Raw genomic sequence first — 12,146 nt, forward strand, 5'->3', positions numbered from 1 at the left:
GATGACCGGCTCAGAAAGAGCTTTCTAACGGTGTAGGCTTTGACCAAATCAGAGGAGCAAAAGTGGATGAAAAGGCTGTTGCAGTAATTTCCAATAGAGAAACCTTTTTTGGACTTATGTAATTAGGTTTTAGGCTTGATTTAAGGGCCCAAAACATGGCTCCAAAACCCATGCACGAAATTGTAAACCTAGCCTCTCTTATATAAAGAGGAATAAGGCATAGACTTAGATAAATATAATTAATTAGAGATAGATAGTTAGAACTTAAACTTAGTTATTAGTTTATATTCAAGTTATTTATTGTTCTTTAGTATTCATTAGATTAATAAAAGAAAGTTATTGTTCTTCATTATGTCTTCTTCTTATTTATATGTTTATGATAGTCTAATGACTTCTAGCTAAACCTCTATTAGAGGGGTTTGATGAAGCTTGATGAAGACTTGTTGTGTTAGTTAGGATTATTGCTTTTAAGAGTTTCACTCTAGTAGGATAGTTGATTTGCCATGAGAATAGGTTGGACTTCCTCACATGCTAATTATTAGTTAGCAGAGATTGCCATGAGTAATTAGGGATCAAATACTTGATCTTAGTTGATTAGGATTGCAATAACCTACACTACATATTAGGAGTACATCAAGTGGATTCAAATCTCCCTAATCCCTTCTCCATATTCACATTTCAATATTCAATTATCATAATATAAGTTAAACATCTTATTTAAGTTCAATTGTCATATTAGTATAATTCAATTCATTACTCTCATTCATTTTGTTAGTATCGATTAAACTAGCGGAAACTTACGTTTAAAGGACTAGGAGTGGAACAAAATCTCTACTCTATTTATTACATGATTCACGATAGTAGAACTTTGATAGTTTAGAGTAAATTTGATTTCTTTACTTCTGTTTAAGTTTAATTAGTTAAGTAGGAGTAAATGGGAGTTTTTACATTTATCAAATGGTGCCAATGCCAGCTTAGTTTTGTTTAAATTCGTTTCCTTTAGTATTTTCGTCCCTACCAAAACCGCATTAAACCCACCCACCCTTGTTTGGTTCTGACTGTATTTGTTTGGTTCAGAATTTTTTTTTTCAGAAATCTACACAGCGCGCACCCGCGCCCATAGTAGGCTATCTCAGGAGCACGCATGCCCTAAAAACACTGGACATTGGTTCAGGCAAGAGCGTGCCCACACCCTTCTACGCCTAGTTCCAAGCGCGCCCATGCCCACTTCTGAATTTGCCCGATTTTCACAGGTTAGTTTCCAACTCATTTCATTTAAGTTATTCAGTGTTTCTATCTTCGTGAATACATTGTGATTGTGTATACAAGACGCAATTCAAACGCGTAGCAAGGAGGCATTCAGGTACTCCTGCTTCCACTCCTCACCTCTTCTGTTAGAGGATTTTTTCTAGCATATCAGGGTTGTTTGACTGTTTGTTCGTGGTTTGTTTTTTATTGGCCTTAGCCTTGTATGAGATTAAGGTCCGGTACTAGTAGACCATCTTCTGTTATTTACCGCAAACGTCAACGCACATGCCTACCTAGAATACCACACACACACCTGCACCAATGGCTGACGAAATAGAGACTCATCTCTCTGATTTTTACAAGGCCCTTAACGATAGCCCTAAGTCGTGCATCATTTTTGCAGACCCAGTGGAGGATTTTCGAATCCCCCCGAATATATTTAATTTGTTACCAGTTTTTCATGGGTTAGACCATAAGAAGCCTTATCAGCATATGCGTAGGATAGAACAAGTTCTTACCACATTTTATCATCCTACCATTGGTTAGGAGCAAATTAAATTGAGGGTGTTTTCTTTCACCTTCGCCAATAAGGCGGCATCTTGGTTAACTACCTAAGCGCCTAATTCTATGGACTCGTGGGCCAAACTTGTTCATTTATTCATGGAACAGTTTTACCTATTGCTAAAGACAGATGAAATGCTTCATGAATCCTCATGAATCCTTTTCAGAGGCCTAGAATTGGTTCCTGATCTCATTGAGTGTCCACATCATAACCTTGCGAAAGACACGCTTGTTCTTGCCTTTTTCAAAGGGATTTTACATCACCATAAAGAGGTTCTTGACATAATGACTGGGGGTAGTTTCCTTAATAAAGGTGCCTCTGAGGCTTATAGGTTTTTGAAAGATCAATCTAAACGACAAAATAATCAGCGGTAATGACATCCCCCGCTCCAGTAATTCTTTTTCCACAGTTAAGGCTGCCAGTATGTTTGAGGTTAAATATGATCCTGAGCTTAAAATTTTAATTGAATCTCTCACTAAAAAGGTAGAAGCCATTTCTGTCTAACAACAACCTACTCCTGTCATGAACGTCAACACTCTTCCATGTAATTTTTGTTACAGCCTTGAGCATCCCGACTCCTATTATCCTCTAGTCTATGAACAACCATCCGCTCAGTCGGACAATGTTTGTTCCATTAATAGCAAACCTAACGCGCCTTGGAGGCAACATCCCAACTTCGGTTGGAAAAATAATCATCACGTTACAGCTCCAGGGTTTAATAATCAAAATGTTAGGCCATCGCCCAATTACAACCAAGCTCCACCCAGACAAGGACAAGGTAATTCTAATAATAATTATAATGCTAATAGAGGTATTATTCCGGTTACTAATAACTATCACAACCCACCCGTTAATAATCAACGTAAGATAGTTCCAGTCACGCCACCTGTGACCACTCTGCCTTCACAATCGGATCGTCTCGACGCTTTCATATAGGCTAGCCAACAGTTGTTACAAACCTTTAATCATTCTAACCAACAACTTCTACAATCCATTAATCATTCTATCTAGCAGTTAGCCCAAGAGAAAGCCCCACCAAAAGGTGTGTTTTCAGGTCAAGCCATACCTAATCCTAAAATGCCAAACACAGCCTTTGAAGTAACCGATAATCCTAGTAATGAAAATATCAACATAGGTAAGCTAAATGCCCTCACCACTCTCCGTTCTGGCAAAGTGGTTGATAACGTTGTAACTATGCTTGTTGTTACCACACTAGTGGTCCCTACACCTGCTATTTTACTAGATACTGAAGTAGTAATTGATGATCCTACTCCTGTAGATGTACCAGTTAAACCTCAACCCAAGAGGAAAATGGTTAAGGTTAAAACTCCTATTGATCCATATGCTAAATATAGAGAGAACCCACCGTTTCCCTAGAGACTAGCCATATTAAACAAAGATACTAACTTTGATGAAATTAGGGAAGTTTTTAAAAATCTAACGATTAACGTACCTTTTCTTGACGCTATTAAAAAGTTACCACAACATGCTAAGTTTCTAAAAGAGTTGTGTACTACTAGGCGGAAGACCAATATAGCAAAAGACTCCTTTTTAACTTAACAGTTCCCAACTATATCTGAACATAATAGAATTGTTAAATACAAGGACCCTGGTCGTCCTATTGTACAATGCACCTTGGGGGATACCCATACGACGACGACACTATTAGACCTGGGGGCGAGTGTTAACTTACTCCCTTATTATTTATATAAACAAATAGGTCTACAGGAGATGCAACCTACTAAAATGACGTTGCAATTAGCTGATCGGTCCATTAAGTATCCTAAAGGTGTTGTTGAAAATGTGGTGGTTAAGGTTCAAGATGTTTACTACCCAGTAGACTTCGTTATCCTAGACACAGAAGTCGCTAATGACTCTGTTCCTATCATTTTAGGGCATCATTTCTTGGCAACTGCCAATGCACTCATAAACTGTCGCGATGGTTCGATGTCCATGTCCTTTGGTCATCTTTCTGTTGAGGTAAACATTTTCAAGATGATAAAATAGTTACCCGATTCATTTTTAGATGGGGAAGTTAGCATGATCGAGAGCTTAGCTCAAGATTATTTCAACAATACATTTTCGAAAAATCAGATGCACTCTGTCCTTTCCTTCAGTAGCTCCGACTTCGACGATGACTCCTACTTAGAGGAAGTTAGCTCCCTTTTCGAGTCTACCCCTGTCTTAGATCCTTTTGACGTTCTACCTTCCGAGTTTGAGGACATTCTACCTAAATAGGTCTTCACTACTCAAGACGAGGATCATCCGGAATCCTTTTTACCAATTCCTCCCACCCCTGTGCTTAAGCCTCTTCCTGCTGAGTTGAAATATATCCAGCTTGATCCGGATGGTAGTCATCCGGTGATCATATCTTTTCAATTATCTGTTGATGAAGAGGCACATTTGATTAAGGTGCTTAGGGAATATCGTTCCGCGATCGGTTGGTCCCTAAACGACATTAAAGGGATTGACCCTGGTATATACACGCATCGCATATATTTGGAAGATAATGAGAAGACTTCACACAAACCTCAGCGTCACTTGAACCCTACCATGAAAGAGATGGTCAAGGAGGAAGTCTTATGGTTACTAGATGCGGGGATCATATATCCCATCTCCGATAGTGAATGGGTAAGTCCTATTCACATAGTCCTTAAGAAATCGGGGTTTACCATTGTTCGTAATGCTGCGGGTGAATATATTTCCACGCGTGTTCATATGAAATGAAGGATCTGTATTGATTATAGACTCTTAAACGCCATGACACGAAAGGATCACTTTCCTTTACCCTTTATAGATCAGATGCTCGAACGTCCAGCTGGTCATGCTTATTATTGCTTTTTAGATGGCTATTCTGGCTATTTTCAGATCATTATTGATCCTGATGACCAAGACAAGACTACCTTCACATGTCTTTTTGGAACATATGCGTATAAACGGATGCCTTTTGGTCTCTGTAATGCTCCTAGTACTTTCCAGCTGTGTATGCTTCATATCTCTAGTGACATGGTGGAGCACTTTATGGAAGTTTTCATGGATGATTTTTCTATTTATGGAGACTCTTTTAGTGAGTGCCTGTCTAACCTTTCCTAGGTGTTGGCCCAATGTGAGAAGAAAAATCTGGTTTTAAATTGGGAAAAATGTCATTTTATGGTAAAGAAAGGGATAGTGCTAGGTCATATTGTATCTAGTGACGGCATAGAAGTAGATAAGGATAAATTGGGTAAGATAGCGTCTTTACCTATACCACGGACTGTCCATGATATTAGAGCCTTTTTAGGCCATGCAAGTTTCTATAGGCGTTTTATCAAGGATTTTTGGAAAATAGCTAGGCCTTTAACTAATCTGCTTTTAAAGGATGCCATCTTTGATTTCAATTTTGACTGCAAGAAGGCTTTTGCAACTTTAAAAGCCACTTTAATATCTACACTGATTATACAGCCTCCCGATTGGTCTAAACCTTTCGAGCTTATGTGCGACACTAGCGATTATACTGTTGGTGCGGTGTTAGGACAAAAACTAGATAATAAGTCGACTGTAATTTATTATGCTAGTAAAACTTTAAATGATGCTCAATGCAATTACACTACTACTGAAAAAGAATTTTTAGCTGTGGTTTATTCTTTAGATAAATTCCGCCTTTATTTGGTTGGTTCTAAGACCTTAATCTACACCAACCATGTAGCTCTTAGGTACCTTCTTGCCAAGAAGGATGCTAAACAGAGATTGATCTGATGGATTCTTCTCCTGCAAGATTTTACCCTAGAAATTAAAGATAAACGAGGGGTATAAAATGTGGTTGCAGATCACTTATCTAGACTTACCAATGACAGTGATAGTGATTCATTTCCTGTTGAGCATCTTTATGCTATTTTTTCTGCACCATGGTATGCCGACATTGTGAACTATTTAGCTTTCGATATTATTCCTGACATTTGGTCAAGAAATGAACATAAGAAGTTTTTGGCCAGAGTTAAGCTATACTACTGGGATGAGCCCTACCTTTTAAAGTATTGTGCGGATCAAATTATTCGTCGTTGTATTCCCCAGTGGGAATATTATGAGGTTTTATCCTTCTGCCATGACAAAGAGTGTGGTGGCCATTTTAGTGGTATGAAAATGGATGCTAAAGTTCTTCAATGTGGTTTTTATTGGCCTACCCTGTTTAAAGATGCTCAAGTTCATTGCAAGACGTCTATTCGTTGCCAACAACTTGGGAGTATTACTAAATGTAATATGATGCCATTAAATCCCATTTTGGTGGTAGAAATTTTTGATGTCTAGGGCATTGATTTTATGGGTCCTTTTCTTATTTCCCACGGTTTTGTTTATATTCTTGTTACCGTGGACTACGTTTCCAAATGGATAGAGGTCATGGCTTGCCTTAGCAATGACCATAAGACAGTTGTGTATTTTGTTAAGGAATACATTTTCTGTCGGTTTGGCATTCCTAAAGCCATTATCAGTGATGGGGGAACACATTTTTGGAACAGAGTTGTTCCTTCTTTAGTTAAAAGGTACGGAGTTACCCATAAGGTGGCAACTCCTTATCATCCACAAACTAGTGGCCAGGTAGAAGTCTCTAATAGGGAAATAAAGAAAATATTAAAAACAACAGTAAATCCTGATAGGAAAGATAGGTCTAAGCATCTTACTGATGCCTTATGGGCATATCAGACTTCTTTTAAAACTCCTATAGGTATGTCACCCTTTAGACTTGTGTTTGGAAAACCTTATCACTTGCCTGTTGAATTAGAGCACCGTGCTATGTGGGCTATAAAAAGCCTTAACTTCAATTATGATGAGGCAGGTGTGAGGCGCAAATTACAATTAAATGAGCTTGAAGAAATCCATAGCGATTCTTATGATCTCACAAAAGATTATAAAGCTAACATGAAACGTGTTCATAATAAACAAATTTTTCGTAAGGAGTTTGTGGTTGGTAAAAAAGTCTTGCTTTACAACTCCCGTTTGCACATTTTTCCTGGAAAATTAAAAACCCGTTGGTCTAGTCCTTTTATAGTTACTGAAGTCACCCCTTACGGGGCAATCACCTTATTAAATCCCAAGGACAACAGTACCTTTCAAGTTAATGGCCAACGATTAAAACATTTTTACGAGTTAATGTCCCCAGATGTGGAGGATGTCCTTTTATAAGATCTTTTCTATGAAGACTAACCTTTATTATTGGTGTACTTCACTTCATTTCTATATATTGGTGAGTGCATCATTTAGGTAACCGGGCCCTCCCTTTGGAGTGTGTGGCTGTAAGTACCTGATCCTAAGTCCACGTTTAACATAATTCACGTTTTCCACTCTTGCATGTTTTCTCGGTCTTTGAGTCATATTTCTCTATGATATGAATTATGTCTTTATTTCTTTATTGTTTTAATTTATATTAATCTATTTTCATAAAAAATAGAAAATGTTAAAACCATAAAAAATGTAATATAGCAAGTCTAGGGAATCTGACTTTAAAAAACCCACGTGTTTAAACAAATTTTCTAAACCCTGTTTCAAAATTTGTTTGGTGGTGGGGTGTTGGTCTTTCCATTCTTGTTCGCTCAACTTCCTATTTTTGTTATTTATGCCGTTTAGTCATATTTTGATTCGGGTTGACACTATCTATGAATTTATATTCTTTTTGCCAGATAACTTATGTCATGCACGCACTTTGAAGCATTTTCCATTTTCTTATATGTCAACCACGGTTAGATTTGAGTTTTTTTATTTATAGATCATTGGATTGTACTCTCTTTGATGATCATTTTCATAGCTCATTCGCAAATATCGGACCGTTAACGAATCAGGAATCTTAGTTTTAATTTTATGCGGCATAAAACGGAATGGGTATTTTGGAATTTGTTCTAGGCTTGGGCCCAACAGGTTAAACCCCATGCGTTTAAACCCCTTCACGTTCTTCATCTTCTCCATGCCTCCAAGAACAGTTCAAACCATAAAGTGACCCAAATGCCTTCATCTTCTCTATGCCACGCGACCCACTCCAATTTGTTTCAAATAGAGTTTCAATTAGAACTTTTCCCCACCTTGCATTCCACCCAAATTTGAATTTCAAACCCCAATGGTGACCCAAAACTGAAAAATTCTTCCGGAACAAGCTTTTGTTTCTAAATAATTTTCACCCTTTTATGATACTGAGATGATTGGTAGGAGGTGGCAAGGGTTGTGGTATTTGGTGAATGATTTTTATCACACCAATTTGGTGTTGAGTTATTATAAAAGAGGGAGATTGAGGGTAGGAAGATTTTTGTGAGAGTGAATGGGAAAAGGAGGGAATTGTGTACAGGAGTGTTGGCTAATATTCTTAGCATTGATGCAAGACGCCTCACACTGACAGTGCAAGAATCCCAGTTTGGAGGAATCGAGGCTTTGATGAGAGAGATGATATTGGATGGACAGTACAATACGAAGTCACATTGTATTCAACAATTGTCTCTAAGAACCAACCAGCTAGCTGTAGCTCAATGGATTGGTCAGAATGTCATTTGCACTACGAAAGTCAAAGACATTAATTCGAACTGTTTGCACATTTTCTAGGTTATGCAGGAGAAGAGGTATGATTTTTGCATCCTTGACTTTTTGTTAGCTAAGATTCTATGCGTTGGTATTAATAATGCACCCTTCTCTACTTTAATTACAAATATTATGATGCATTAAGGTTGTGTTCCGAAGACTGATAGGATTATGTTAAGTTGCATGCAAATCCATGAATTTATAAAGACTGATTCAGAGAAAGTGGAAATTGCCTGAGGATAGGGGTGTTGAGACGGAGTCGAGTGAGGAAGATGAGGAATAGGTTAATTAGGAATAGGTTAGTGTGATAGTAAGTGGTATATGTGTTTGATCGACTTCGGCTTCCTTGTGTGTCATTGAGATTGTAAGGTAAAGTGTGCCCACTGTGCACTAGAGTGAGCGAAACTTGAGTGGAAAAATCAGAGTGGTTTTTGTCTTGACATATATGTGAGGACCTACTTAAGGACGTTATTCCAAAGTTTCAGAAATTGACCTATTATTGCATTTCATAGCATAGTTCATTATATATATATGTTTATTCATTGATGATTGATTATTATGTACGTATTAGCTTAGATTTTGACTTAATTATTCTGTATTCATTGCTAATGAAATGTATAGATATTTGAGAATAAAGTAGGAAACAATAATTCTATTTCTTAGTCATTGTAGTATAAATGAAGTTTGTGAGTACCTTCTTTGGAAAACTCTCACGAGGCTATAACTCGTCCACTAGGGAATTCCTAGTGGTTTAAGGTCTTGTTGCATATAGTCAATGCAATCACACTTAGCGAAAAGAGATTAGTTAGAACTCCATTTTTGGTCACTTATATTAAATTCTTATATTTGCTTGATGACAAGCAAAATGTTGTTTGGGGGTGGTTGGATAAGAGCCAAAAACTGTAGTTTTAACCCCTTTATATCATTACATTTAGACCAATTATGTGTATAATAAATATGAGTTAGTACTGTTTACGTGCGTTTATGTATTTCAGGCATTGGAGTCAAATATGTGAAGAAACATATCACTTTTACGAGATAAAGGAGCAAAGGTTGGTTGTTAAGAAGTTCTATGATTAAAGACCAAGATTCAAGGAGATAAAACCTTTTTAAAGCCCGGTTAAAGCTGAAAAGTCAAAGTCAACATGGGCAGAAATAGAGCAGAAAAGTCAATAGAACTTCTGTAGGCCGTATCTTTGGACTCAGACCTCGGAATTGTGCCTATTATATGTCAAAACAACCGGCTCAAAAAGATCTTTCTAACGGTCTAGGCCTTGATCCAATCAGAGGAGTAGAAGTAGATGAAAAGGTTGTTGCAGTAATTTTCAGTAGATAAACCCTTTTTGGTCTTATGTAATTAGGTTTTGGGCTTGATTTAAGGGCCTAAAACATGGCTCCAAAGCCCATACACGAATATGTAAATCTAGCCTCTCTTATATAAAGAGGACTAAGGGATAACTCTTAATATACTTAGACTTAGATATATATAATTAATTAGAGATAGATAGTTAGAACTTAGACTTAGTTATTAGTTTAAATTCAAGTTATTTATTGTTCTTCAGTATTCATTAGATTAATAAAAGAAACTTATTATTCTTCATTATGTCTTCTTCTTATTTATATGTTTATGATAGTCTAATGACTTCTAGCTAAACTTCCATTAGAGGGGTTTGATAAAGCTTGATGAAGACTTGATGTGTTAGTTAGGATTATTGCTTTTAAGAGTTTCACTCTAGTAGGATAGTTAATTCGCCATGAGAATGGGTTGAACTTCCTCACATGCTAATTATTAGTTGGCAGAGATTGCCATGAGTAATTAGGGATCAAACACTTGATCTTAGTTGATTAGGATTGCAATAACCTATACTAGCATATTTGGAGTACATCAAGTAGATTCAAATATCCCTAATCCTTTCTCTATATTCACATTTCAATATTCAATTATCATAGTATAAGTTAAACATCTTATTTAAGTTCAATTGCCATATTAGTATAATTCAATTCATTACCCTCATTCATTTTGTTAGTATCAATTAAACTAGCAGAAACTTACATTTAAAGGACTAGGAGTGGAACGAATTCTCTATTCCATTTATTGCATGATTCACGAGAGTAGAACTTTGATAGTTTAGAGTAAATTTGAATGATTTATTTCTGTTTAAGTTTAATTAGTTAAGTAGGAGTAAACGAGAGTTTTTACATTTATCACCAGACCACCCATCTGTGAAAGATAACAGTTCATGTCCAGCCGTTGCATCCACCAATTTGTCAATTCGTAGCAGAGGGTAGCTGTCTTTTAGACATGCACGGTTCAGATCTGTGAAGTCGATACAGATTTTCCATGACCCATTCTTCTTTCTTATTGGGGAAATATTAGAAATCCACGTGGTGAATTGATTTCTCTGACAAATTTAGCTGCCTTTAGCTTTTCAACTTCGGCTTTTACAGCTTTGGATCTATCAGCACCTATTTTTCTTGGTTTTTGCTTGACAACTACTTCATCACTGTAGACATTGAGTTGGTGGCATGCCACATGGGGGTCAATTCCTAGTATTTCTTCGAATGACCAAGCAAACACATCTCTGTGCTCTCGGAGGAACTGTATCAGAGCCATGCGCTCTTCAGAACTCAACAAGGTGCCGATGAAAGTGGTTTTCGGAGAGCTTCCTCCCATAATTTCCACTTCCTTTAATGGCTCCAGTGAGGTGGGATCCTCCATCTCTCTTGGGACCAGGACCGGGAGAGGTGGATCCAACTGTAATTGCTATTTGGCGGGTTTCCCCACCTCCATGTTCCAAAAGGGAGTGGGGACTGCTTCGCCGCCAGAGCGTAGCATGCTTTGGCAGCCACCTGATCTCCTCTTATTGTCTCAATTGTCCCGTTATGCGAGAACTTCAAACATTTATGATAGGTGCTGGGAACAGCTCGGAGTTTGTGCAGTCAGGTCCTATCCAAGATCATATGATAGGGTGTGTTAGCTTTTACCACAACAAAATTTACAATGAGAGTTACCAGACCAGTAGCTATAGGTAGTTGGATCTCCCCAACTGTTAGGGCTTTATCCCCGCTGAATCCATATAGGTTGGAGTTGGTGGCGACCATCTCAGAATCAGGAATCTGCAGCTTTTTGAATGTGTCGTAGTATAACACATCGGTTGAGCTGCCTGGATCAACCAGTATGTGATGTAAATCATAATCTCCAAAATGAAGTGTTAGAACAAGTGCATCCTCATGGGGGCTCTGGATGCTACAACAGTCAACCTCAGTGAAGAGGATGAGCGGATCTTTGTGAGGTACCGGCATACCGCATTGACCTGAGCTCCTATAGTCAACTCGCTGTTCATGATCCTCATTTGCTTGGCGATGTGCATTTGATATCGCGCACCCTTTTGAGTGACTTGCCCACTTCATTTACTTGTCTTTCTGGAAATCATATTTATCTGGAGTCGGCTATTGAGCGGTCCAGTACATGGGGGATCCTGAACTAACGTGTTGATCTCCTAAGGATATACTGTGTTTGCCAATTCGTGTGCTACAAATTGCTTCAAATACCCCCTTTCAATCAGATCTTGTAGTTCATTTTTCAGGGTCCTATAGGCTCTGGTGTTGTGACCCTTACTCTTATGGAACTTGCAGTAGATCCTTTGGTCTCTGGTACCCAGGGACCCTGGCTTAAGCGGAGCTGTCCATTTGAGGTAACTCTGATTTTTTATCAAGTCTAGAACCTCATTTGCCATTTTGTTCAAAGGAGCGAAGTTTCTGTCCATTGAGGGAAGAGCTTCTTTAGCTCCTTCCACACATG

At 37.9% G+C, this 12,146-nt stretch overlaps 1 protein-coding gene across 1 annotated transcript; it reads right to left on the reverse strand.

Annotated features, from left to right (window-relative positions):
• Positions 1–11,284: 11,284 nt before the first annotated feature.
• Positions 11,285–11,755, reverse strand: LOC147524062 (uncharacterized). Its single transcript, XM_086573451.1, has one exon. It carries the CDS (start codon positions 11,753–11,755, stop codon positions 11,285–11,287), a length of 471 nt encoding a protein of 156 aa, XP_086429577.1.
• Between the last annotated feature and the right edge of the window lie 391 nt (positions 11,756–12,146).

The sequence above is a fragment of the Coptis chinensis genome, chromosome 1 (assembly GCF_015680905.1).
Source record: "Coptis chinensis isolate HL-2020 chromosome 1, ASM1568090v1, whole genome shotgun sequence".
Lineage (NCBI taxonomy): Eukaryota > Viridiplantae > Streptophyta > Magnoliopsida > Ranunculales > Ranunculaceae > Coptis > Coptis chinensis.